Source organism: Rissa tridactyla, chromosome 6 (genome assembly GCF_028500815.1).
Source record: "Rissa tridactyla isolate bRisTri1 chromosome 6, bRisTri1.patW.cur.20221130, whole genome shotgun sequence".
Lineage (NCBI taxonomy): Eukaryota > Metazoa > Chordata > Aves > Charadriiformes > Laridae > Rissa > Rissa tridactyla.
The window spans coordinates 55,170,085-55,198,068 of NC_071471.1; the positions used below are offsets into that span (position 1 = coordinate 55,170,085).

Here is a 27,984-nt window from a genome sequence, read left to right on the forward strand (position 1 = left end):
TTTTTAGTTTATTTTAGGATTATTTCTTTCGATTCTTATTACTTTCCAGACATTCAGGAAGGCAGCATCTCTGTAACATTGTTTACCTTTGCTCTCATTTCTTCTCATCTTAGCAACTCTGCTTTTTGTCTCAAGAACTTCCCTCTAAAATTATTTTAACAATCTTCCTCTGGCCTTTGAAGCTTTTTTAACATACTCTGCCTTGTCAATATGTTGGATATTTGGGTTTCTTCTCCAAGATCACATTGTTAGGAGCCTAGCTCTACCACAAAGCGACTCCATTCTTTCCATTTTTAGGGCAACTAGTTGTGTCATAGACCATCTTGCTCTCTCCTGTGCTTTCCCACTGCTCCATATTTTTTACAAGGATGCGCCTGATTCCAGCCATGTCTTCTTGCCCTAGGAGGGAGTCTAAGACTCCTGCCTGATCCCAGGACCACTGCTGTGTATTACCAGAGCAACTGTTTGCACACACAGCAACTGGACAACAGTTCAGTGTCCAGGGCTCCTCGCTGCCACACAGGAGTTTGAACCACTGAGCTGCAAAACCATGCTTCTTTTTGAACTTTTCTGTCCCCTCTTCAAATAATCTTTAATTTATGTTACAGTTTGGTATAGTTTCAAGAAAAGGGATGGAGTGTCTCTTCGTCCTTGTTCCAGGTTCAGACAGCCTGGAGTCTGAGGACTGGCACATTCCCATGAATCTGAAACTCCTGTCACTTCAGACAGGCCTGGAATTGAAGTCTCTCCCACCGTTGCATTAAAAAGAAGTAGAGGTCCCAGAAAAAAGACTCATGCAAGCTGAAGCTGAATCAGTTTACAAAGGGATGATAGAAGTGCTTGCAACTTGAAGATGTATTTGTTTTGTATCATAGGATTCCAGTGGTTAAACTAGGTGCCACAATAATCACTGCCCTGGCTGCTTAATTTGGGTTGGAAGCACCAGAATCTCTCCACACTCTGTTGTTCCTTCACTTCACTGGAGGTTGTGGATACCAGTGCAGGATCTCTAAAAGCGAGGGCTTGTTATTTCAGCATCAGAAAATTTGAGTCCCTTTTTGGATCTAACCCAAAAGCCTTCACTTCTTTTGAAGCGTTTTTTCACCATTTATATAATTTTATACTCTACTATAACCAGGAATATTATTTCTTGAATTTACAATCCTCAGTTAAATCTTTGTCTTCAAATATCTCTGAATTAAAAGAAATAATGCAATAATTTAAATAAATGATGGATTAAAGCAAATATATACAGTCTTTATTATTGGTTCTTACAGGGTGAGAATGTGAGATTTTGATTCCTCAGAAGACATGCTCGTTGTTTAGCTACTTCTTAGTTCTTAGTTTTATTTGAAAATAATGCCTTAGCAAAAGATGTAAGGTTATAGTACTCTATCCTGTTGTCCATGTTATTCTTTAAATATGAATTTAAAGAATATTAATGGACACATCAAATGTTACGCAGTCTATTATTTTACTTTGGAATATTTGAGTCCCGTACTCTGACAGATCCTGGGAATAATGTAGGGCAAATCATTACTGTAATGGTCCTGCCTGGTCTTCTGTTTCTCACTACTGTTAAATCCTGGATTATACGCTATTAGCTCTCACAGTCAACAAGTCCATAATCTTGTGGGGGGAAACTGTTCTGGCTATTAAGTTAATTATGGAATGTCTGTATCTTTTCCTCTGCTTTTCTTTTCTGAAGCATTAGTCAGGATGAGGAGCTTCCTCACGTTTATTGGTACCTTTCCAGGTTGAAGAAGGAGATAATCCCTAAAGAACTGGCTACCAGGCACTAAAAGTGGAGTCTTAGTTTTTTCAGTGATTTACTGCTGTTGTGATCTTTCATTACATTCCCTCTTGTTCTAAAGGGGCGTTGATTGAAGCATGAAAATGTTTCACCGTGGGTTTGTCAATGTTGTCACGTACTTAAGACTTAAAAACCACTATGCTGTTTGGATATGGATTATGTCAACAATAGAAAGTGATTAGACATGACATCTTTAAAGTGCTATAGCCATCTAGAATTATTCGTTGTGCATTTTGTATTCTGACAAGGCAGAAGGGGCAAAATTCCTCTCTAGCTTAACTCTGCTTGTCATTTTTTGCTCAGGATTTGGGTAGCAGACAATCTAGTTTGACTGAAGTGCATACAAAGTGATCTGAAAAATAATTATCCTTTCAAAAACGTCGTAAAGGCTTCAGTGGCTGCCTCTTTCTGCTGCCATGGACTAATTATATTCCTTAAATGTTACTGACTATAGATGCAGTTCTGGGTTCCTTACTGAGATAAAGATTCTGGTGACAATAGTGGGAGCTTTGCCTGTGTGAGGAGTGTGGATTTGCACACTTGACTTTTTTTTACAGGTAGAATGGAAATGGTGACAATTTTGAGACCTTCAGGGTTGTTTTTAAATAAAAAATCTTGGTCCCAGAGAAGTCTCAGGGAATTTTGCAATTAACTTTTAAAATGTCAGTGTTCTGATTACATTTAGTTACCAAATGTGGATTAATGGCTTCGTGGTTTAACTGCATTTTTAAGTGTGGGCCTAATGGCATAGACCATACTGAGAGAGTAACTGAATGCCTAAGTAAAGATTACCTTAGAATGACTGAATAATATCTGGACAGATATTCAGCCGACATGAATTCATTTATGAGTGCAAAATGTATACATAGTAGGATTAGACAGACAGAAAGGTTCTCTTATTTAAGCATATTCAAATTACATTTGTCACAAAATTTTGAACAAATCCTATTGCAAACACAGAAATGTTTGGGCAGCCCTCCTGTGGGCACCTCTCACATAATGATATTAAGGAGCAGTACAGTGTCTGATAGAAGGCACATCTTTCTTGATCCTTCCGATCTTTTCTCACGTAATCAGCCTTATGAATTTAGAAGGATTATCCTCCAATCTCCCCATGTGGTGGTAAGAGGCAGTAAGTCATATGCTTCTTGTCAGAACAGCAGACATTGAAGAATGCATCTTTGTGGTCAGTTAAAAATCAACTGATTTGTTTTCTCCAATCAGTCATTCTTCTGTTTGCTCTTGTGATTCCTACTTACATCTGAAGTAGTTTACTATATATTGGAATGTTCTTTTCACATATATATGCATTTTCATTTGTTTCTGATCTTGAAAAGTAGTCCTTTATTTCTTTATACCTGCCAACTTTTAACATGATAAAATACATTACTTTTTGTTTAACTCCTGGAAAACATACCTAATTGCTGTGTATAAAGATTTTTATTGTTTACATTGAGCTTAGGACACTGAGGTGGTTTCCATCTCTAAAATGGCCCGTAATTTTTAACTGAATGTACAGGAAATACTGAGAACCAGACTGTCATCTTGTATAATGATTTTAGCACCATTTGATTATGCTGAGTTTTTCCATATAAGAGTAAAAAGAGATGAAGATGTCACCTTTTGATAATGTAAGGTTAGCTATTTTTAAAGAACTCTATAACAATCAAAGCACGTTTATGTTTCCCCATGTATTTCAGAGCAGTTTCTAAAGCAGTTCTTATTCATGCATGTTTCTGTTAGGTCACTTGTCATTTTAATTAACATTTGTAATAACCTTATCAGCACAATAACTAAAGAAGCTCAGACTCATTAATCTTCTATAGATGGTTCTGAACAAAAGCCCTGTAACTGGACATACACAAAATTTGGAGCCATTTTAAATTCAAAGACAGACTTGAAGCTGAACATATATGTTGACATCATCTTCATCTGGCTTCATTCACCTACTTATAAGGAAGCATCCTCATTACAAAAGCTGCAAATTAATTATGTTCAGAGGTGCATGTATGGCAGCACGGAATGGTAAGGGAGAACGCTTGCAAACCCATACTGGAAAACAGAATAGGAGCCTGCCTTGTTCAACAGAAGCACAAGTACTTATTGGTCTCTATTAATCTAATATTCTCCTCCCTTATTATAGTAAATTACATTACAACTATTGTGCAAGGATACTGGAAATACCTCACTAGGTTACAGGATGTAGTTCTACTGTATTTTAAGCAAACTATGCTGCTGCTTTTCTTGTGCATTTGGTCTGGATTTCTGTCTCTGGGATGCTTCTGAAGAACGGCTCTGTACCACAAGCCCTGTGAAGGAAGCTGAGTAAGCGAACGCACAGAAACCCATTCCCCAAGAGAAGTCACCTACCTTTTTCACATCAGGTATATTAAAAAACTTCTTGGTATGAGCAACCCATCCTGCTATCCCGATGTCCAGAGGAAAAACAGCCTCATTGTCTGGATTCACCAAATTTTCCTCAAACTTGGAAGTTGGAGTGACATCGAGAAGCCTGGTGGCTACCTCTGGAATACCATTTCGGGAACGACAAATAAACATACTACACCGATCAGCTGCCAACAGCTGTGCCAGCCTCTGCAGGGCCTTGTGCACTGTCTTTTCCATAGTGCCTCCTTCATCCTGGATTTCTAGTAGCAGCTCAAAAAGTATGTGAGACTCCTCCAGACGGGACATGTCTTTGAAGCTGACTCCTTCCTTCACATCTCCAGGGCTCACTTTAAAGATACTTCCCAGCACTTCTGCCCTCATTTTTTGGTCGAAATACTCCTTGGCAAACTGGGGGTTGTTCTCCAAGTATTTTTCAACGGCATCTTTATTTACTTCTCCCATTTTTGCTGGATTGTTCTTAGGATTTCTTTTAGAACTGCATCACTATCAAAGTAGGAGAGGTAGCAAGAAGTCCTAACTTGATACTAGTAAGAAAACGGTACTTTGAACATATTGTATAGCTCACAGGCATAGTACATTCACCTTCCTCTGCGGCTTCCAAGCCTTCTGAAACTCTTGAGATATGACAGAAGGCACTAGCTTAGCATCTTCTTAGTGTGAGATCTTGGAGACTGCTAATTAAAGAGATGTCAGGACACTAAACCCCTGAGCATTCTTAGCTCATAAATCCTACGGGAATCATTTCAGCATTTTAAACTAACCAATTAATTCTTAGACCTCATAAAATTGTCTGATGTGTAGATCTGTGTACCTATATGTTACCTTCTTCATTCACAGTATACATATTGTACTACACACAAAAAAGTTTCCATTGAAACTTAATATGAGGAATTCCACTTAGATACTTAGCCCGCATTATACACATGCAGAGACGTACACACGTGTACTTGTGAGAGGTACTTAAGGGGAGGAAAACAGAATGTTATGGAGAAAATTTTAAAATGGCAATTTTTTTTTCCTTGAAATAGTCAGGAGATGGTCAAAATTGGATTACTAAACGTAAATAATTATGAAGCTATACATGCATTAAATGGGTGAAATCCTGAAGATCTTACAAAAGTCTGAACTTGCTCAAGTGATTTACCCAGGTGAAGATGGAGTAAAAGAGTTAGAATTTGATTCAGCACAACCAGATATGACTTACATATAACATTTTAAAAAATAGATATTCTAAAGGAAAGGGTAAAATCAGAAAATGGCTTGAATTAAAATTGAGTTCAGGAGACAGTAAAAGTTTTACTCTGTAAGCATGAATAACGAGACAGGGTCCTGCAAGTAATGTAGTTTCTTCTATGTCTTCTTCAGAAAAAGTAGATCTCTGCTCTCTTAAATAGCAGGAAAATGGTAATATCTGACAGGTAGTGGGCAAAGAGGGAATTCTGAGTCTCATTGTTGCTTCATAACATGTTTGAAGTTTCCTACCATGGGAAGTTCAGCATTATTCACATGAATGGAAAAGGAAAGATGAAAATTGTGCTGAATTTTAGGAGCAAACATCCCAAGCTACGTAAGCAAGAAGACTGAGTTTAAGTGGAGTGACAACTATGACAGCAAATGGCCTGTGCTTATTGAAACAGATCTGAATTTCAGCACAGTAGGAGGGCTGCAATACAATTCATCTTATTTCTATTTCTGGCATCCACATTGATCAGAGAGCAGAAAGAGGTTCTTGGTATATGAAAGACAAGGAAAAGGAAATAAGGAAAATAGACCACATATCCTTTGGCAATTTTTAATTTGAAAAGGTCAATTGTCAAAGTACAACTTTGTCTGTCTGCCAGAGGCCGCAGTGTGTCAACATCCATTTTTATCAACAAATCTAAAAGAATCAACATGGGCAACTGACACCGATCCTCTCGTGCACAAAGAACAGGTCAGTGATTGGTCTGTAATGGCAGCTAACTCAGTACATTAGTCTCCCCTCTGACTGTGCTATGAAACACTGTCTAAGACACTAATTTTTGCCAGACTGCAGTTGACATAAAGATTTTAAAATTCATATGAAAATCACCACAGTATGAACACATTCTAGCCTGGTTCCTTTTCTCTGGCTGGGTTACTTACCCCAGCAGCCTGGGGGGCAGCATAGGACCCTCACTGGTGAGTGCATGAGGTTGCAGGATCTTCTTTACAGGTATGAACTGGTGATACTAACTTTGTGGCAGGACTGTGCAACTGCAACACAGCAAGATGATCTCACGATTGTACACATGTACAGTTCACAAGAAAACAGCAGAAGAAATGCACATATATATTAGTCCTTTAATAGTTTTTTTCATAGTTTGATCGATACATATAAAAGCGACAGAGGCTTGAAAATAATCTTATAGGTATTTACACATGGAGTTAAATTATTTCTCTTCATCTATCATCTTCCTAATTTGTAGCTCAATACTTTTCATGCTGCTCTTTAAAAAAGAGGACGTTTAAAAGTCCCAATGAAATTGTGCAAAGGAATAGTAACATTATTTTTGCATTAACTTATTCAGTCATATTTTGTTACTGACTTTGAAACACTCTGCACAGTAACTTCTTTGAATTGGAAAGAGTTTATAGAGGATCTGCCTCAGGCCCAGCTAAAAGATTCTAGAAAATTATGTTCTATATAAGACCTACATATTCGTCTTTATCAAATGGGAGAAACAAACTTTGCAAACATTAGTTGTTCTTTATATTGTGGTTACATTAATTCTATGAAATAGAGCAGCCTCTAACTCTCTGGAGGGAGCGTAAGTGAAAAGAGGCAACCTGACAGAGTTACACTGTTTTCTTTGGGGGTGAGGGGTTGGTGGGTTAATATTTTTGTAAGCTAACAATTTTATTATCATGTGTGCCCATTTTTTTCAATATGCAAGACCAGCTAAAATGCTTATCATGGTTCCACCAAATCTCCATCATGCCAAGCTATTTTTACAAATTTTAAATTATACTATTTGTACTTTGAGATAACAAATAGAGATCCTATTTTAATTAGGCACTACTGTAAGGTGATAAATCTTTCTTTGTAACAAAATATTTCAGATGTAGCTGGGCTGTCATATAATAATTCTTAAACCATCCAACAATTCTTTTTTTTCTTTTTCTTAATTTAGATTCACTCTTACAATTGCAGTCTTGCTCTTTAAAGTGTTTGTGAAATTACATGGAAAGAAGTATCAGAAACCAAGAGAAGTTCTTTATGAAGTTTATGTTTGGAAAACAGTTAAGTTGGCTTTCTTTTTCAATAATTGCCATATTAGTCATGTCATGTTTCATCGTAAGCTCTATGTGCATATTGATTAACCATGAATAATAAAGACAAACTAAGAAATTGAAGTGATTTGACAGAAATTTAAATGTAGTTTGGTACATAAATGTACCTTACATTTATGGAAGTCCTCATTTTAGCATTAGGAAAGTACAGTGTATTTGTATTGATGCTTTTTTGTTTTTCTCATATTAGTATTTTAATGACTTTTGTAAATCAGACCATCTAAACTTTTGGAGCGCTAGCATTGTAATGAATTTTAAAGTTTCTGTGCTGAAATAAGACATTTATTTTCTGTTCTATCTCCTTTACTTTCATTTTCCACACCACTGAACATTTTCTCTTTAGTAACGTTAATTCCCAGTTGTATTTAGGCTATTATAAGAAGCTATAACAGAAAATTATTTCATGTTTCTGGCACTTTCAAACATGATTTTGCTATCATCTTTCCTAGCAATTTTTTAATAAGATCACCTATTAAGAAAATACATTTTGATGTAGGATCCATTATATAAAAGGAGGTTTAACATTGGAAACTAACCTCACACAGTCATTTTCACTGCACTTTTAAAGGCAAGAATAATATACATTTGGCTTTGATTCTTTTCCATGATGAGGTGGTTTGATTTAAAAACATGATGAGCAGTGTGCTATATTTTTCATTTTTTTTTAATTTCAGAGAATATAAGAAATATGTGTGCTTTGTGATTTTAATACATATGATGTCATTTGCCTTTGACATTCGTAGTTACTACAGAAATCAAACTATTTATGGAGTACTTCTTAATAGTAGACCTTTCCTGAGCCCTTGTGATACATGGAAACTCCTAAGAAGGATAACTGACAGACGTGGTTATTTAAATAGATTCAAGCAGCACGTAAATGTCAAAGGTATTTATAACGTTTCCCAGTTCAGCTCAGTGTTTGTATCTGCGCGTTTCTGTCCATCTTGATAGTAGTTAACGTGGTTCATTCAGTTAAGATTTTCTGAAGAAACACAGATCAAATGTGTTTATTTCAATTGCATGGCTTTTGACGTGAATAATTTTGTGGCCACTGTCTGGACATCAGAGATTCATATGTATAATCCAAGAAATTAATATTCAGAAATATTATTGATTTTTTCTAAATGATTAAGTTGTGAGAATGGATTCTGTAGATATTTACAACAGGTACTGTTTATGCCTAACACAGCCAGGTTTTGGCACTGAAATGTTTTGGTGTCACTGATCTGCTATGTTTTGGGGACCTTTATAAACAACCTCAACTATGTTTCTTTTAAAATACTTTTCTGTCCCTATTCTTGCAAAAGTGATTTTAAAAATGCAAACACTAAAGATAGTAGTTAGCTGCTTTTTCCATACAGCTGCAAATTTTCGTGATCCCTTAAAACTGCCAGTGATTAGCTGTGGGGGTTCATGAAATAAGTAGTCAACAGAGATTTTAGCTTCTGTGGAGTGTTCCTGAAGTAAATGGCCAGTCTAGCATGAAGGGGTTAACCTGGGTTGCCAGATGCACTGTAGCTTTGACCATGAGCATGGGTTTCTTGGTAGCTTGGCATGAATTTTAGTATACAGACTGAGCAAAGGACCGCAGCCTTTTAATCCCATCCACACTTACATTTACACCCCTCCAGTGCTCGTAGGTTACCTGACCATTTTTTTATTACTGAGACTATTACTCAGCACCTCTGAGTAGGGTCTGACTCTGGCTTCTTCATACCCTCCTAACAGATATTTATACACTTGACAAGATCCCCCCAAGCCCTTTTCAGGCTGAACAGTCCCAGCTCTCAGCCTCTCCTTTTGTGAGATTCTCTTATTGCTCAATGATCTCCATGGCTCTTTGCTGGACTTGCTCCAGTATGTCCATGTCTTCCACCTTTCAGAGTTTAAAGCTTGCCTCACCAGGCTGGCCAACCTGTTGGCAAGTCTTACATCTTTGTTTCAAGTTGTTTCCATTTTAGTAATACATCTAGAAAAACATTTCACTTCAGAATCACAGTCCTCACAAAGGTTTGCTAAAGAGAATAAAGGTACCATTTTAAACTAGGTATTTCAAATGCTGTTTATAAAGAGTTCAATGTAAATTTACTCCTTAAGCAGAATGTCACGTCATTAAATTACAAAAACAGGTAGCACACAGGCTGGCATGGTGCAAAGGATAATCTTTTCAATTCCATTCTGTCCTTGACCTCTGTACTCAGACTGCCACCAAGGGGAACAGTTGTGATGGTGACAGTGTACACAGTTGTCCCTTACAAAGTACACGGAGCTCCTTGGCTCAGCTCATGCCATTTGTTGTCGCTTGTTAATACAATGCTGGTTCCACAGGGCAGTGGCTGCACTTGGATCCACTGTTCTGTGCACACAGTAGTCATTCATTCCCCAAAAAGATCTGCCTCTAAGAGTTTAATGGATACCCATGTTTGTGAATGACACCCTAAATAAATAACCATAAGAAGACAGCAAAAAGTCTTTCAATCTATATGCAGTCTGACTGGAAATGGATGGTCCATTTCCTTTTACCAGTTCTTTGATCCAGCTTTCTTCTAAGAGACAGACTTATTCTCGTGACTGCAAATAAAATCGTAGTTCTTTTAATATTTAAAGCTTCAATGTTGCAGTGTTAAAAATGTTTTAAATAGTAATTTGACTCTAATTTTTTCCTTTTTATTATAAAGTCATAAATGAAACTAAAATAACTTCACAATTGAAGCTTTTTTCTGCCATTTCCTTTGAAAATCTGACCTTTTCTATGTATTTTCTGTTTCTATTCCTAATGGAAAATACTGCAGAATTTTGCAGGCTATTAATGTAAAAAATATTTCAATCACAGAAACACTGACAGAAGTTACCCCCTTTTTGGCCTCTTGGCAAAATTCAAAGGTAGAAGACTTTTTTCCCCTTCATTTAAATACAGTTCCAAAACACGCATATGGACTTTTAAAAAACTTTCTATAATGTTCAAAATATGCCACCAGCTTCAAATATCAGAATGGGAAGTCACATACGAAATTTATCAAGCTTGGTGTTGAACTTAGGACAAGTTTTGTAAATGTATGCTTTACATTGGAGGCTATTTGCATGTTTATGTGTTATCAATTATTTAATAATTCTTTTATATTTAATTGTCTGAGTTTTCACAGAAGCCAGCATTGACTTCATCTATGCACGTTGCTCTCAGAATCAATTGAAATCCTGGCCCAAATTCTGTTCCCTTCTGTTAGAATGAGAAGTACAAATCTGCAAGGAGCATCTCCAGGTTCCAAAGATCTGGATGAGGATCACTCACTGGCATCGTGTCTCAACTGAGCCCATAGCCCAAGTCCATCCAAATGATGATTAACCGAGGCAAAGTTTACACTGTTTATGAGTTTACATAGTTGTGTTGGCATAGCTACATCTGTTAGGACTGAGAAAAAAATCACCCTTGAATTGCCAGAACAATGCTACTCTGCCAGCAACTTTCCATCCCTCCTCCAACACTCCCAATCTAGATGTAACTGACTTAACAGAGGAGCCATTTTGCCTAAAAAGCTTATGTCATTGAACCAAAAAAATGCTTTAGCTCTAGTTGTGAAAGGACTTCATTAACATAAACTGTGTCTCAGGTAGGCAGAGCTGGAAGTATAGCTAAACCAGGACAGACATAACGCCAAACTTGTAGTATGTAACCTTCAAATTCTGCTGACTTGCCGAGGTCCTCCCGCAGTTGTTGAAATCTGGCTGGGAAATACTGGTGTGACTTCACTGTAGTTGCACCCCTACAAATCCACAGTGATTGCCTAGAGTTTGTTGAGATCCCAGAATTGAGGAGCTGAATGAATTAGAAGTAATAATTACTAAGTCTCTGCCAGGCAACTCCACCAGATATGAGTTGCTAAACATTGCAGAGATCAGTGGATGTACACAAGTAAAGAAATGCTGTGCCGTGGCTAGTACAAAATTAAATGTTTCTGATTTATTTTTGTCGAGGACCTCAGATTAATTTAAGAGACTGTAATGGCTCTTGCATATATTTAGAACTGATCTTATTAAAAATTATTAACAGAAGTAAATTTTGGTTTTAGTGAAACCTGGATTCGTCTCCTGTCTGTAAAACTGCTGAGGACAACATGCAGAAAGTATAAGGGATTACTGACCTAGACTTTCAGAGGTGGTCAAGCGTCATCAGGTTTTGATTCATTTGGATGAGTGACTGTAGACTCCTTTGAAAACCTCTGCCATAGAATTTCCATGGATAATTATGTTATCGACAATATTTCATAGGGATAGATTTATTCCTGAAAGAACCTCTCTGGGAATATAAAGCAGTGTACAGATTTTTGAACAGGATAAACTTAGGAAAAATGATAATATTTCACAAATTGGCAGAGAATAAAGAAATAACTGTTTTCTTTGGTATTAAAGAAAGTAACAGATTTAAAGGTTATACATTAAGCTATAATCCCTCTTCATACTATCAGTCATGTGAGACACTCAAGAAAGAAAATCTATGTTGATTTTGATCTTGTATGATGAATTAATATATTAAGACTAGTGAGTGTTTTGTAAAATTTTTGTAAAAATACATATACATAACTGGCATCACCATTGCCAAGGGCCAAAGCAAGGTTTTAAAAGCCACCAGAGGGATATAGATTCCTGTTTCTCTTCAGTCTCTGTAGGAATTAGCAAACTTGAAAATCTCAATTTTAAAATGGAAATGTGTATTGAAAGACCACTGTTGAAAGTTTCAGGACAATTAATATGCAACAACCTTTCTGGTTACATGTGTTAAATATGTTCTTTACTCCAAATAGAAGCTTAGTATTAAACATAATGGAATTTTTAGTGTCTGCTCTTATCCAGGGAATCAAAGACTTCAGAGCAGACTTGGAAAACAGCCCTGAGCATTTGATGTTAAAGAAAATGAACAAAAATATACTCTCTATGCAAAAAGGTTCCAACACAATGAAGAAAAGAAAGAAAAACAGATAAATCAAACAGGCTGTGCCACTGTTTGCATTAGACATGAAAAAGATTGAAAAGGGAAGCAACAGTAAAAAGTTTAATATTTTTCTGAATATATGAAAGGAATAGAAGGCTGAAGTAAATTTCTGAGAAAGGCCATGCTAAATAAATTGTTTTAATTCTGTACATCAGCTACTATTGAATGATTTTTTTTATACTACATTGGTATCTCCATAACTAAATTGTATTTTTGCTTAATTCTTAAAGTAACAAACCTTTCAACTAACAAGCTTCTGCCTTTATTCTTTCAAAATTGGGAGGTGAAAAAAGTAGGCGAATTAGTTCTCTTTGTAACAATCATTCCTGTCCTGCTCTGGTTACATGTCTAGAGAATAATTAACAGGTTTTCTCTAATGCTTCCTAAAGATGTTGAAACTATAGAACAAATATTGACTGAGAGGCAGCAAAACTTGCCTGGACAGGAGAAAATAATGGTTTATATAACTGAAAACAGTTTGCCTAAAACAGAATAGAAATTCTGGAAGCTCTGACTTAAAATTGATGTCAAAAGGGCCAGACGTGGTGCATACATGCACCCGGGGATTTGCAGGCCACACATATGTCCTGACACCTTTGCAGCTTTGCAGTACCACGCAAAAGTGCTCTTTTGCCTTCCTGAAGATTTACAGGGCCTCAGTTCCTGTCCCTGGGAGCTGATCATGAGACGGTTTAGCACCCCAGTCAGCCTTTGGGAAGCAAGAGGGAACCAGTCATAAGGATCTGAAGCGGTTCTGGCATGATCAGGCTTTCAAAAACATTAGCAGAAACTTGCAAGTATGATATTTGCCACTGTTTATCGGGGAAGAGAGGAAAGGAATTTGGGGAGGAGGTGACGGAAACAAGTTTGCATCTAGCACATTGGGTAAGAAGGCCTTTGGACTGCAGCGTGTAAAATCACAGAGGAGGTGGAGGTAGCTTACTCTCCCCGATGCAGAGATGGGCTGCCTCCCTTTTCCTTTGTTCTTCCCACACATGTAGGTGCACATGTGCACACCCCTTCCCCCAGATGTGAGCTCTGCCTTTGGGTTAGGAAAACCAAAGAGAGGCATTTGCTCCTAGTGCCTGCTTGGTTACAGGTCAGGGTCAAAGACCACCTGAGCCCACGGGTGTTACGCAAGAGGCTGTTGGTAAGGGGCCCCAAGCCTGCAGCATGCATCAACCCACCTCCCTACTCCCCCTCCAGTGCCGGCTTTGTACCTCAGGGGGTTGCGAAATCCCCAGGACTACATAAAGCTTCCCTGTCTGGGCACCCCGCCACTGCCAGCAACGCAACGCTTGGGCTCTCAAGAGGCTACAGGGACCAGCAGTGCCTGTAAGGGAAGCTGCTGTAGTGGGCTGGGGTGGGCCTTCACTGTGCATGCATCAGGGAAAGCTGCGCGATGCCCTGGGGACCTGTCAGGTCAGCCTTCCTCCCTTACCCGCTTGTGTGACAGAGCCTGTTTCTGATGCTATTCTCTCTCTGTTTGCCGTTGCTGCAGGGACAGGATGGCCCACGCGGAGAGAGCTCTTCCCTGGCTGCTGCTGCTGGCACTAGCCTTGCTGGGCAGCAGCATGGCGGAGCGGGACTGCCGAGTAAGCAGCTTCAAAGTCAAGGAGAACTTCGACAAGACCAGGGTAAATTTTCTTTCTCTCCTGGATCTGTGATATCTTGCCTAACTCCTCTTCCCAGGCTACAAAATCTGGCATTCAGGAGTACCAGTGTGTTCATATTTTCATTTAAAGTCACAGACTTGCAATACTGAGAAACAGCAGAAGTGTGTGATGTTGCCCATACCTCCACAGATTCCGGATCCTTGATGCATCTGATAAAGGAATACTGCAGAACCTGAGGTTTAGCAGACTGGTCTCAAACCGTATGGTCTAAACAGAAAAGGAATGTAATGACTTGGTTGTTTCTACGAAAAATTAATACTCTGGTGTTTTCAGACATCATTGCAAGGAAAAAAACATTTATACATAGGTCTGTCAGGATCTGCCAGTTGTTATCCTCTTCCCACCAAAGTTTGTAGTCTAAATACTAAAGAACTGCAGATACAAATAAGATGCCAAAAAAAAGTCAATTCTTTCACAAACCCTGGCTGAACTAGGACATATTGGTGGGTTTAAGCTGTTGTAACAGCTAGGTTTGTTTCTTAGGTACCACTTTGAGGCATGATGTCAAAGATCTGCATGTCTTCCCCTCTGTCACCTCCCCTAGTTTGTAGTATCTGTTTGTAATGTTTTCCATACTTCTGTGCCTAACTGCAGCCTTTCTTATTTCCTTGCAGTACAGCGGCACCTGGTATGCCATGGCAAAAAAAGATCCTGAGGGGCTGTTTCTGCAGGACAACGTGATAGCCCAGTTCACTGTCGATGAGAATGGACAAATGAGTGCCACTGCAAAGGGCAGAGTCAGACTCTTCAAGTGAGTTGTTTGCGGTCTTCCTCTTGTTCCATTTCACTTAGCTTCTGCTTCACTTACTGGTGCTCTAATCCTACCTGCTGTCCCTGTGCTAGTCATACAGTCACACTGAATCTGTGCTGTTAGGTTTGAATATGATGTTTTCTTTCTCTCTGGCTACAGTAACTGGGATGTCTGTGCTGACATGATTGGTTCTTTCACTGACACAGAGGATCCTGCCAAGTTCAAGATGAAGTACTGGGGTGTTGCCTCTTTTCTGCAGAAAGGAAGTGAGTACTTAGCTATAGAAGATGCAGAGCTACTTGGGAGTCCAGTTATATCGTACGCCCATGCTGGGGAAGGAAAATGCAGTGTTGAATTTCTTCAACACACCTAAAACACATAATAACTATCATACAGGAAAGCCTTAATGTGAACAAGGTAATCACTAATTTTTATATGGAACAGCTGGTTGGCTTTCTTTAAACAAGTGAAGAGCAGGCCTTTGGATATCTTTGTATTTCTTTTGTTTGTTACCCAACAATATAGACAAAGGTCACTGTTTAGAAAGAAATGAAAGGCAGAGAAAGAATTTTAAGTCTTGTTTTAGTTCACAACTCTGTTACTGGGTGCTTCTGTTCTCTCTGAAAAGTCTAACATCAGACTTGGTCGAGCAGGGAAGAGGATTTTGCAATTGTTATTTTGCTTGGTCTGATGTCTGCAAATGTAAAGATTTATCTGTTTTAAGAAACAAATATGATCCAGCATATATATATTCATATTATCCTGTCATCTGTCACACCCTATGCAAAATTAGTTTATTGAGCCAAGTAGAGATTCAGATACTTGTAGCTGAAGACATTTCCATGGATTGTTTCCAAGAGAAGCAGGTGGAATTTGGAAGTGGTTGTAGTTCCATTCTCTCCAAAAACACATTTACAAAGAATGCTTTGGATGCCAATTGCTCTTGAATTGTTGCTGAATCCCCTCACAGCGTGCTGCTGAATCATGTTTTCATGGATACTTGAGATTGCTGGCTGACCACAGGCTCTCCCTTTCTAAAAACTGTGGTCCCCACCCATAGGAGAGATGGGGAAGAGAACATACAGTGTTGCCTTCATCAGAGCAGACATAATACAAGGGAGAATCTTTTGCTCCAGGAGAGGAGGGTGCAGAGATAATGCTTTTTACTGCAAATACCTAGGTTCACTTCTGTTAGCACAGGGTGTCTGTGTGACCAGGTATTTATCAGATTACCTAGCTAAATAGTTAAGAATTCTCTGAAATTGTCACTGTGTTTTTGAGAAGAAAGTTTATGATAGAGCTTGTAGCAAATACACTTCTAATGCACATGGCAACTGCATGATAATCTTTTTCCTTAAAAATACAATTTAAGTAACATCCCTGATTAGGAAAATAGTTATGATTTTGAGTAATCTGCAGCATGACTAGTATGACCAAGAGCTCATTAAGCTTCTGTATTTATTTTTTTAACTATTTTCTGTCTGACTGTTCCCCTTTTTTGGTTAAAATAAGAAACCTTTCTTGGTAGCTACTGTAATACACAGTTCTTTTTTGTGTTTATTGCCACATTTTATAATGATGTTCAGCCATGGATTTACAAGGCATTTATTAGCACTTCACTTTGCTCTTGTTCTGTGCCCATGTTAGAGGTGAAGCAGTGGTGCCAATCATTTCCTCTTCTCTCCATTACTGTCCCTGATATAGACGCTTATATTCTTTTTCTAAAGAAAAACCAAAACTCCCCCCAAAACCTTGAATTAAATACTGGACACAGGAATAAAGTAAGAACTAATCTGTTATCATCTATACCAGTCTTCACCGTATTATTTTCTTTACAGAGTTATGGCAGCAATCTCTTTAGATTTACTGGATTTTACTTGTGTTTCTAACACCTTTGCTTCTTTGCTATGATGTCTTCCAGATGATGATCACTGGGTAGTGGACACAGATTATGATACTTATGCTCTTCATTACTCCTGCCGCCAACTAAATGAAGATGGTACTTGTGCTGATAGCTATTCCTTTGTGTTCTCCCGGGACCCCAAGGGATTGCCTCCGGAGGCACAGAAAATTATCAGACAAAGGCAGATAGACCTCTGCTTGGACAGAAAATACAGAATTATTGTTCATAACGGTAAGAACATTTTTTTTCCAAATAATTTTATTTCAGGGTTTAATGACTAAAGCACTGGGACTCCCTTCCTCATTAAATAGCAAGTGCATGAAGTCTTTTACTTTGTGGCTGTAATAGTGTCTTTTGAAAGCTGGAGCTTGTATTAAGTTATTTCCAACTTTTACTTCCCTTATCTGAAGGAGAGTTAAGGTGTATAGCTTTTTAAGTGGCATATCACATCAGCTGAAACAATAATTACAGGAAGTTGTAAAACAATTAAATCAATGTAGGATGAGTAAACATAGTAAGGATAAACTTCTTAGTTGCTGTAAAGAGAAATTGTGTCTCTTTAATCAGAACTCTCTGCCTTTCTCAACAAAATAGTTGTTGAAGGGAATAGAACGTATTTTCAAAAACTTCTTTGAAAAATTCTTCATAAAAGGCTTTTAAGGAAAACCAGAAGTCTTGGAAAGGATACCTTATAGCAGGTCCTTTCTCACAGCTCTGCATGCCAACTGTTTCACAAAGGGTTGTGGAAGAGGGACATATCCCTTATACTGGAAGTATGACCCTATCTTGAGTCATACAGTCAGGCTGAGCTTGCAACACAGGGAAGGATACAGATTAGCTCACTTGCGCTCAAGTATATTTGAACAGGCAAAATGGTAATTTATACTACTTTAATCAATGATCTCGAAGAAAACATAATACACTTACTGATAAAGATTACACCCAGAGTAGGGAATAGTAAAGAATGAAGACGACAGATCAGAATATTTAGGACAAACAAAACAGTAGTGTACCCATCCCTACCTGGCCCTTGCATTCTGGAAGACATGCCATCTGCAGAAGACTTCACTGGTGAATCAGCTGAATGTGAACTCCCAATGTAATGCTGTGGCCAAAAGAGTTAATGTGATTCTTGGACACGTAAACCAAGGATGCAAAAGGTGAATTTACAGACTCATATGAGACTGTTGTGCTTGGCATAGGTCTGCTTGCTATGTCATGTTTGATGATAATCATAACTGGAAAGGGTACTGAGGATGAACTGGAAGTTTCAAAGAGCAGAGAAAATGACTGAAAGTTTGTAAAACGTGTCCTCTAGTGAGTACTTCAAAGACCTTGATCTTTTCTTATCAGAAAGAAGTTAAAGGCTGACCTGAGTAAGGTCTATACTTGCCCACACAAGCAATAGGAATTGGATAATAAGGGACTTGCAAACACAGGAATAATAAATTAAAATGGATGGAACTTTAAACTGGACACATTCAAAGCAGAAATAAATAATCATTTGTTTAACTCCAAAGGTCATTAACCTTTGGAACAGTTTACCAAGACCTGTTGTGTGCTCTTCATCACTGAAATCTGTAAATCAAGATTAAAGGCTTTTCTAAATGACATGTTAGAATAAACTGGGATTGACTGAAGGAACTTTTGTGTATTATAAAGAAAGTCAGAACAGATGAGCACAATCAGCTCTTGTGGCTCTATTACCTGTTCATCTGATCTATAAACAGAGAGTAATATATTGCCATGTTGTAAAGTAGGTATGCTGATAACCAGCTGCCTGAAAGATCTGCTGAGGTGGGTGGTGTTCAGAATACTGATTAGTGACCTGGAAAAAGTGCCTGACAACAACGAAAATAAAAATTGTGTCCTTAATGAGAATTTGGAGACAACATAAAAGACAGTTTAGATTGAAGGCAGTCAGGACTAAAAGACATCACAAGCGTAAATTAAATTGGCTTTTGTGAATAATGTGTATGATTGCATAAAGCATAGGATAGAAAAGAAACTATGTAATTATATAAATTGATGATACTTTCTTCTTTTGAATGCTGCATTCACTGCTCTTCAAATGACGTATAGCAGGAATAAAAATTTTTGAAGATGAGAGAATAAAATAATGAGATGATTAGGGATGGTTTTGGATTAAATCTATGATAGAGTGTAGATACACAGCTGTTGTGCTGTGACTTTGAGAGGTGTGTGTTATGGTGGTTCCTTGCATTTCTGTCAAACCCAAAGTACTATCCCACTGTAAAATCAGGATATTGGGCTAGTCCAAGTACTGGTCTGATTCCACATGGTGGAATCTGTGTTTCTATTATTTCTACACTATATGAGGCTTCCAAGGCAATAAATGTATTGTCAATCTTTGCAAGACAGAAAGTATAAACCAAAAAGAAAAACTGAATATATTAATTTATTCATAGTTTGTGATACAACTTTTTCAAATATCTCAGAGCTTCTATATAATACAATGCTTGCGGTTTTTTGACAGACTATAGAACCAATATTTTAATTTAAAAATAAAAGCTCAGAATGTCTTTTGAAAGTTCAGACTTAAATATTCTTTGACTTCCTAACCTTAATTTAAAAGTTGATCATACTACCTCGAGTTTGTTATAGAAATATCAAATCTACCAAGTTGCACCAAGTGCTATGTTATTTGTCTGCTATCCTAATTTATATTCAGATGTTACGTGTTGAGTGCAGTGTCTGATAAGACTATGTGAGTTCCGTAATGTTTGTAAATGAAACAGAAACATAAAGCCGGCAATTTGCATTTTCCCCTTACTGTGATCAGGACCTGTAATTACCGTAGTGTTAGTAGGACTCGATGATCTGAAAGGTCCCTTCCAACCTAGGCGATTCTATGATTCCATGAGTAAGCCAAAGTTCCTGCAAAGCAAGTACATTTGGGAATGCGAGAATGATTGTGAGCTAAACTGAAAAAGACATTTATTGAAAGCTTTATATCAGAAACTCTTACAGAATACACACTTAATTCCTTCTGTGTGGATTGGAAGCCTTGCTACTTTAGTTTTAATTCTGCTATTAAGAGTGACAGAATTATTAGCAAAAAAAGACAACTTCAATTGTACTGACCTGCATTCAGTTATTATTGTGGTAAAATCCTGACTGACGTTAATAGGTCTTACAAGAATAGGCTTCTGTCTATTGTGCATACTCTATGTCTTGAAGGTAAGTTTTTTCCGAGATATTTCATTAGCTTTTTAAATTCACACTGTATTCAAATTAAGTTCCCGCCCAAAAACCTAATAGATGTACAAAACTTACCTTGATGGAAAAAAATATCTAAAATATCTGTTCTTTGTATACTGGATCTTCAAGGCAAAAGAGAAGCCTAGAAAATTACAGGTTTTTTGGTTGTAACTTACATAGCATTTCTGATGGTAGCTGCTTTCCAAATCTGGATCAGGCTGTGATACACTCAGTAATAGCTCGAGGTGCTTTAAGTTATGCAATGTGAGTGTGTATATCACAGTGTGACTACTTGTAAATACAATATGACGTCATGTTAATAGAGTTGAAAGCTGAATCTGCTGTTCGCATTTATTAGAAGCAAAAATTGTGACTTAGAGAGTAGTATATTCCTTCAGATAATTTACCATTGCTATTAATGTTTTGGAGATCAGGAGATTCTTATTTTGTTGAAAGACATTCTTAAATTAATAATTTTTAAAGGGCAAATAATGGGAAGCTTGTTAAAATAAATAAATAACTCGTGTATCACTGATCTATCCAGTACCTTGTTTGCCAAAGTATTAAAATGCTCAGGACAGGTGTAAGAGGTTGGATGAATTCCGGTTTTGTTCTGAGTTTAAAATTCTTTGGAATTATAAACTGCAGAGCAAGGTATTGTCATTATCATTACAAGGAACAGACTGATGGACTCAAGCGTGTTTTAAAGGAATTAGACATGTATGCATTTTAAATTCGTTGAAAGTTTTCATATTTGTCTAGTGTGGTTGAAAAACAAAATTTTGTGTTTTTTGTGTGTTTCAGGATTTTGCTCTTAAGGAGATCCAAAACTATGGAAAGAAACCATGTAACAGCACCATGGATGTAAAGTTAACACAACGATCGGGTGTTCTCTTGAAAACCTTTTAAACGGCTTCATTTAGATTTTGAGTATATTTATCTGAGTTGTCTAGCTCACCTTGTTAACAAACCAATGAAACATTTTAATAAACTTGGATTACAGGGGATGCAAATTGTTTGTATGCACATCTGTACCTATGTCGACATTGGTTTTATAAGTAAACCGTTATCTTAATGCACTATTTTGAATTGGTGACAGATGGCAATAATTAAGAGTATAATCTTTCTTTTTTTAGTGGTTTCAATTTCTGTCTGAGTTTTAATAAAAAAAAAACCAAACCAAACCTAAAATATATGTATTTGCTTTCTAAAACTTTTAATTTATTTTCAAATACAATGTCACCTTTTTCTAGGAAATACTGGAAATCGTTCCCGATAGCATTTTAGAAAGAAGGAAGGAATTTCAGTGACCGTATAGGTCACTGATTGACTTTATTATATGACTACTGAAGATATAAAAAATACGCATCTTTTTTAAAGAACTATTTTACACATGACAAGTAAACATTTATTTATTTATTCTTTATTTATAAATTAACAGGCATTATGTCCATATTTTTAACTTGAGATGGAACCAAATTTCTCATTCACTTGGTGATAATACATGTTTATCATCATGTTTCCTAGATGATACTAGTTAGTCTGCCCAAATCTATGTTCAGGAAGTCAGTTATCTAAGTGCCTTTTTAAAATGAGATTGAAAAAAAAGAGCAGCTGCTTTCCAAGGATGTACATTTTCATGAGAAAATTGGTCTCTCTTACTCATTAGAAAATAGAGTAAAAATGGATCAGGTGCCGTCTTGATATAGATTCTCTATAACTTCATTAAAGTTGATGACTTTTATGCCAACTGAAAATGTACCCTCATAAAAATTAATTTGTCTGGTAAGTACTTATTTCAACTATTTTACATCCACCAGGTTCACTGCCATATTCCTGTTTATTTCAGTTTAAGTGGAAAATTCAATCCATTGGATTAAATTGTCCAAACCTTACTGAGGCAAAGCAGTAAAGTCAAGAGAATTTTACCTACAGGAATTAAAAATACAGATTTAGCTCTTTTTTCCCCCCCTTCTCTGGCATTTAATACTATAACATACTGACCTATTCAACCTGGGATAGTGTACATATTAACATCCAAAGCGTGGCACAGACTTTAAATAATTATCTGGTAATGAAAGACAAATGTGGTTGTTCATGGTTACTTCTTCTTGCAGTGCTTTCGGTACCAGCTCCATGCCTTACAGGGTTCCCTGTACAACAGAGAAGAATTTCCTGACATTTACGTCTGAAATAGGCAACATTGTACAAAATTGGATTGACAGCAGAGTTGGCAAAAGTGAATAATGCTATCCAGAAGAAAACCGATGGCAAGATATTGAAATCTTTTTTGTAAGTCTGGACTAAAATTAAAAGAATAATTATTATAATTGGGCTCCACATGATGAAGAAAGAGATCATCAACACAAAGAGGGCTCGGAATAGTTTGTAGTCTTGCTGGGAAACACGAATCTGATGATTTTCTGAGTAGGCTAAACCAGCATTTAAACTCCTTCTTGATGCTTTTGTAATCTGCAGTGAAAGAGAAGAAAATAACTTTCATTGAAACCTAGAAGAATTATTAACACATTTTTACAAGTGCAAGAGTACATCGTGGCACATGATGCTTCTGTTTTGAAAAGTGACTACAAAAAAGGCATTGCAGAATTCCATTTTTACTTTTTGTCAATGGTTCCATTTCAAACATTCTCACTTTATTAGTATTTTTTTCCTCTCAGCTGTGAACTCACCTCAATACTAGTCAAGTTGATTGTTGTGCTTATGGCTCTCTACCAGCCATAAATACTTTTCAGCATAAAACAGAGTTTAAAACTTATTACAGTAACTAAATCACTATACATTTTAAATTTGAATGGGATTTTACGTTTTGTGTAAATGTTTAGGTTTTCAGTCAGCAAGCAGAATTGCTTTCTATGAACTAACCTGAGATCTTACAAATCCTTTTGTCACTATGAAAATCTGTGTCTTGTAGAAGTACTGTCTGATGTAATAAACCAGACTATGGGTAGTTTGGGAATCTAGTATTCATGGGTGTGAATCATCTGTCATTACGTAGAATATTGAATCCCAATGGCTTGCAGAAAACTCTAAATCTCATGCTCTAAATCCCTGTCTTCACTGAAGTTCGCATAGCACAGTAAGTCTGTAATTCACATACCTGATGCAAATAAAATAAAACTGAAATATTCAGCAAACAAACATTTAGGCTAAATAATTGAGATGCAATTTTACCGCCTGCATGGGTAAAGAAGGGGTATTTTCAAAAGCCTGGGTCAATTTGCTGGCTAAGTAGGAAAGTCAAAATTGTAAGACTCTTCCTGATAATTTTGTGTGTGACATTTCCCTTTAGCAATAACTAAAGGAAGGTAAAGCTAATACTAGTAATACTTCATAGCTTCCTGGTTCAGGTAAGGATGAAAATGGTTATATATACATATGGAATAATTTGTCATTCTTTCTGCAGTTTTCTGAATTCGTCACAGAGAGAGATGGCCTAGAACAAATATTCATTAAGAACTTAGACATCTACTAAAGATTTCAACAGAATGTAGGTGTATAAACCAAAATCCATGATCCAAAAATGTGCTTCTCAGCAGCTGCTGAGCCTGAGAAGGGGACAGTCTCACTAGCTGCTTCCCTGATTTAAGAGGGGCAGAGAATTCTGATGTTTTGAACGTGTAAAACTATTCCAGCCTATCTCCTGCTGTACCCATTTGGAATCCAGAAACTAGGCTAAGTCCTCCAAACAATCCCATCTAAGAGTTGTTCTCAGAAAGCACCTAACCTGCCTTAGTAAGAATGAAGGTTTCATAAAATGCAAAGGACTAATATCCACTTCTAATACAAAAGCAGGAAAAGGTGGGAAAACCAAATTCTGTACCCTCTTCAGCCTCCACCGTTCAAAATGGCTACAGAATGTCCTCATCAGATTCTTCTGTATCTGTCCCATATAAGTACCCTCCACCTTTCCTGCTGGAGCTGCACAGCCTAAAATGAAGAATGCAAGAATCACCAGGACTGCAGGAAGTTAAGACGCAACTGCATCTTAAGGAAGCGCTCAACTGAAATGGGGTGGCAGTGGTATGTTTTGGATCCCTTTTCAGTCTACCTAGCATAAGGAATCTAGATAACCTATCATGGGCATCTGGACCATGCTCTGAGAACCAGGAATTTAGAAGTCATGCATATGCAAGTACATAACTTCCAGAACTTGAACGTCCTTAATAGTCCTAGCCTCTTATCTAAGTCTTGCCTGAGAGGGGGATCAGTGCGAAACAAGTTACAAATCATGGCTTCTCATCTGTCATTTTTGCCAGGGTTCTCGAAAGTGTTATGCAAAAATAATACTCAGTTTCAGATTAAATTCTGAAGCATACATTTGTAGAGTATATTTGTTAACAAATTTGAGGTATCCGTAGTGAATCATCATCATAGATGCTGTGTGATTTGAATACACAAATGCTTTGAATTGCTTTCTGCAACACTGAGCACTGTACTCAGTGTGCACTGGCACCATGGAGTGTTCTCACCAAGTGAGAGTGAATCTGCTCTTGGGAATGACTCAGGGATTAAGACATTCTCCAGCTGAGTTCTGGTTGCTTCTTGGAGAACTGTGTGAGGGAGAAGACTCAATTATAACAGATGGGATCCTGCTACGGGCCTCGCTCCTTTTCCAGTCCAGGAGAAATGGTAACACATCTTAGCATCTGTGTTACCAAGTTGGAAAAGAAATGTGAGCATAGCAGCATGGGGCTGTTTTGTAATCCAGTATTCCAAACACTTTTTTGGGCTTCTGGCTCCCTATGTGCCACTGTGTTTTCTAAATTTACTTGTTGTAATCTGGAGTCTGCAAGGACAAGAGGAACACCATTCCTGTCCTGCTCTCTGACCAAGGACTGCGGCATTCCTCAGCCTGCAGTTTTTTGCAGTTCTTTCAAAGGACTCGGATTCCCCACTGAGTTGCTGTATGTTCTTTGCCTACAGCAAATGGGAGGTTCCAAAAGGCAAGTGCCTTGCTTCACTAGAAGAGGTTTACTTAATGCATTTACTTCAAGGTTATAATGAGCTTATAGAGTGTACAGAAACTAAGAGCTGATGATTTTGATTATGAGTTTAAGCTCAATCAATAGAGCCCTGATTCTAGGTCCTACGTTCATGGAAACATCTATGTGCAGCTCTGGTGCATGTACCCACAGCTACTTGGTGCTCAACTCGTCATCAATTAATTCCCTGCTCAATAATCTGTGTATTTTGAGATTCCTTTCCAAAACCTATAATTTTCTTTATGTGTAGTATGAGAAGTTTAATTACCTGATACAGGAATCAAGAATCTTTTGGAGACAGTTGCTAAAAACTAGGCATTGTGGTGCCTAGTTGGAAGATTTCTAGCTCGCTCTCGCTCTGTGTTTAGAAGAGGAAGGGGTATGAAATCAGGTGTTTTAAAAGGATTTTAGGTAACTCGTATCGTGCTTGCTAGAATATAGATTAAAACTCTGTGGTGCCTGGTATTTTGGCCTACATTTCAGCCGTTAAACAACATCCACTCAGAAAGAAAGTGGAAGCACAGTGTTTAATTTACAGGTTTTGTTTGCAAGGTTTGAAACTGTGGAGGAATAAGTGTAATCTAATGAGATCTGTGTACTAAAAATACATGTAGAAAATCAGTAGATCTAAAAGGGGATGGATTTTTTGTAGTCCTGCCTCACTTTGCTTTCTTACAAATTCCTTGTGACTCTGGAGTTTAGGCTCAAAGAAAGCAAAATCTATTTTTTCATTATTTCAAATGCTTGACTCCTTTAGCATTTAGGAGATTGACAGTCTTTAAATACGAACAACAGATAAATGGAGAAGTATATAAATACTATATATAAATGAAGACAAACTTTGTGTTGGGCTTCTGTTAATGTGCTTTTCAGGCATGTTTTTAGTTCAAACATACAGGTTGTTATGTACAGGCTGAAGTGCATCATTTTATATCACATACTTCCCATTTGCTGAGCAAATGGTGCCTATTCCCTTTAGGCGTATTTGTATTCAGTGACGGTAAGTTGATGCCTATTGAGTTACTGTTTACTTCTCTTTGTTCTACAAAAAAAAATTAAGGGAAAACCATACCTGTAAGATTTTGGAATAGCTGATGACAATGACTAATCCTGGTATTAGAAAGAAAACAGTGGCAAAGGTCACATCCCAAGCTATTTCTCCTCCAATGCTGGGCCAAACCAAGGTGCAAATCTGAATCTCCTGTTTACAAAGAATAAAGAAGAAAATCAACATTGTACCATTATTTTACTACAAAGTTGTCCTTATCTCCCTCTGTGCCTACAGAGAAAACATCTGCAAACCAAACCGAGTCCGTGAAAACTTTCTACTCAAACAGAGCAGTCAATTAATGTATTACTTCATCGTTTTTAAAGCCCATACAATTACAAACACATGTGTTGTCCACAATCTAAATACTGCCATAAATTTCATATCAAATGCTAATGGCAACTTTAAAATTGAAACCTATAGATCTTCAACTTAATCATGTATTTGAGTGTCATGTTGGGTGTACTTTTGTACGCATTTCAAGATACCAGGCAGACAAATCTGTGCACGGCTGTTTTTCTACAGAGGCTGCCACCTATGCTAGGCAGCTACTCGGCTCTCCCGGGATCCGGATGCCTCGATAAAGGGGGAAGATTGCTGAAAAGGGGATTTCCCAGCTGCACTGGGGAATGCAAAGAAAAACAACCAAAAATCCCAGCCGACCTCACAGCGGGGCCCGCCGGGAGAGCGGGACGGGAGGGGACGGCTGCCCCGCCGGGGGGGGCGCTCCGGCCGCTCCTGGGGCACAACCTGGGCACCCGCCGGCACACGGGGCGCTGCCCTCGGTGGCAGAGGCGGATGAACCCCCCTCGCCTGCCGGCGCCCGCTTTCCCTCCGCCGCCTACGGCCGGCGCCCCGCGGGCCCTCCCCGCCGGCCCCGGCCCTCACCTCGCCGGCGGCGGCGGGCAGCCGCACCACGCTGAAGAACCAGCAGAGCGGGAGGGTGGCGAGGGCGGCGAAGCCCCAGATGAGGAGGAGGGCGGCGGCCAGCGCCTTGCGGCGGCGGAGGGCGGCGTGGCGCAGCCGGGCGATGCTGACGACGCGCTCCAGGCTGACGGCCGAGAGGGAGAGGATGATGACGGTGCCGCTGAGGCTCACCACGTAGAAGAGCATGTGGCAGACGACGTCGCCCAGCACCCAGGTCTCGGTCCAGCGCACCACGGCGATGAAGGGGATGGCGGTGATGAAGAGCAGGTCGGCGCAGAAGAGGTTGAGCACCAGGCAGTTGGCAGCGCGCAGCCGGTGCTGCTGCCGTACCAGCAGGCAGATGCCCCAGATGTTTCCTGCCAAGGCCAGCAGGAAAATGCAGGCCAGGGCGGACGACTCGCCAATGCGCAGGGCCGTCACGTTGCGGCCCCTGAAGTCTGAGAAGAAGGGGAAGTAGGTCTTGTTCTCCTCTGGCTCACCCCCGGGCCCCGGCATGAGGGTGGCCAGTGGGCATGAGGGGCCCACTGCAGGCCACGGCACCAGCCCTAGGGGAAGGGCTGCGCTCCCAACCACCACGGCGGCACCCGGGGTGCCCTCCCAGCACGGGGCAGGGTGCTGGCCACCATCCCCATCCCTCCTCTTCCTCCTGCCCGTGCCACTGAGGGCTCGGCTGTACCAGCTGGGTGGTTTATGGCCCTCGTGCCAGAGTGGAACAAGGAAGTGGGAGGGTAAACAGGGCACAACTCACACAAAGGTGAGGCCGCCATGCATGGGGAAGCAGTGAGGGGGCGAGTGGGGCCCTGCCCGGGGAGGGTGTGCGTCAGCAGGCCGGCACCGCCATGCTGAGGGGCACAGGCCTGGCCACCTCCACTAGGACCGGCCCTGGTCTGCCCCACGCTGCAGGTGGGCCCCTGGGGCACCGGTGACCCAGGG

General features: G+C 38.9%; 3 protein-coding genes across 3 annotated transcripts in view; 1 reads left to right on the forward strand and 2 right to left on the reverse strand.

The window, feature by feature from the left end:
• The window catches only part of PDE6C (phosphodiesterase 6C), a 29,379-nt gene extending 24,716 nt beyond the window's left edge, over positions 1-4,663 (reverse strand). Inside the window, exon 1 of the mRNA XM_054204927.1 lies at positions 4,184-4,663. Within this exon, the coding sequence (XP_054060902.1) occupies positions 4,184-4,663 (480 nt within the window). The remainder of the gene's footprint in view (positions 1-4,183) is intronic.
• A 9,053-nt stretch (positions 4,664-13,716) lies between these two features.
• Positions 13,717-23,232, forward strand: RBP4 (retinol binding protein 4). Its single transcript, XM_054207172.1, has 6 exons — positions 13,717-13,856; positions 14,023-14,158; positions 14,812-14,948; positions 15,108-15,214; positions 16,870-17,082; positions 20,878-23,232. Exons 2-6 carry the CDS (start codon positions 14,030-14,032, stop codon positions 20,889-20,891), a joined length of 600 nt encoding a protein of 199 aa, XP_054063147.1. The 5' UTR covers positions 13,717-13,856; positions 14,023-14,029; the 3' UTR covers positions 20,892-23,232.
• On the reverse strand, positions 22,117-27,698 carry FFAR4 (free fatty acid receptor 4). Its single transcript, XM_054207171.1, has 3 exons — positions 27,013-27,698; positions 26,149-26,277; positions 22,117-22,545 (listed from the first exon to the last, which is right to left on the reverse strand). The coding sequence occupies exons 1-3, from the start codon at positions 27,544-27,546 to the stop codon at positions 22,138-22,140; spliced, it is 1,071 nt and encodes a 356-aa protein (XP_054063146.1). The 5' UTR covers positions 27,547-27,698; the 3' UTR covers positions 22,117-22,137.
• Between the last annotated feature and the right edge of the window lie 286 nt (positions 27,699-27,984).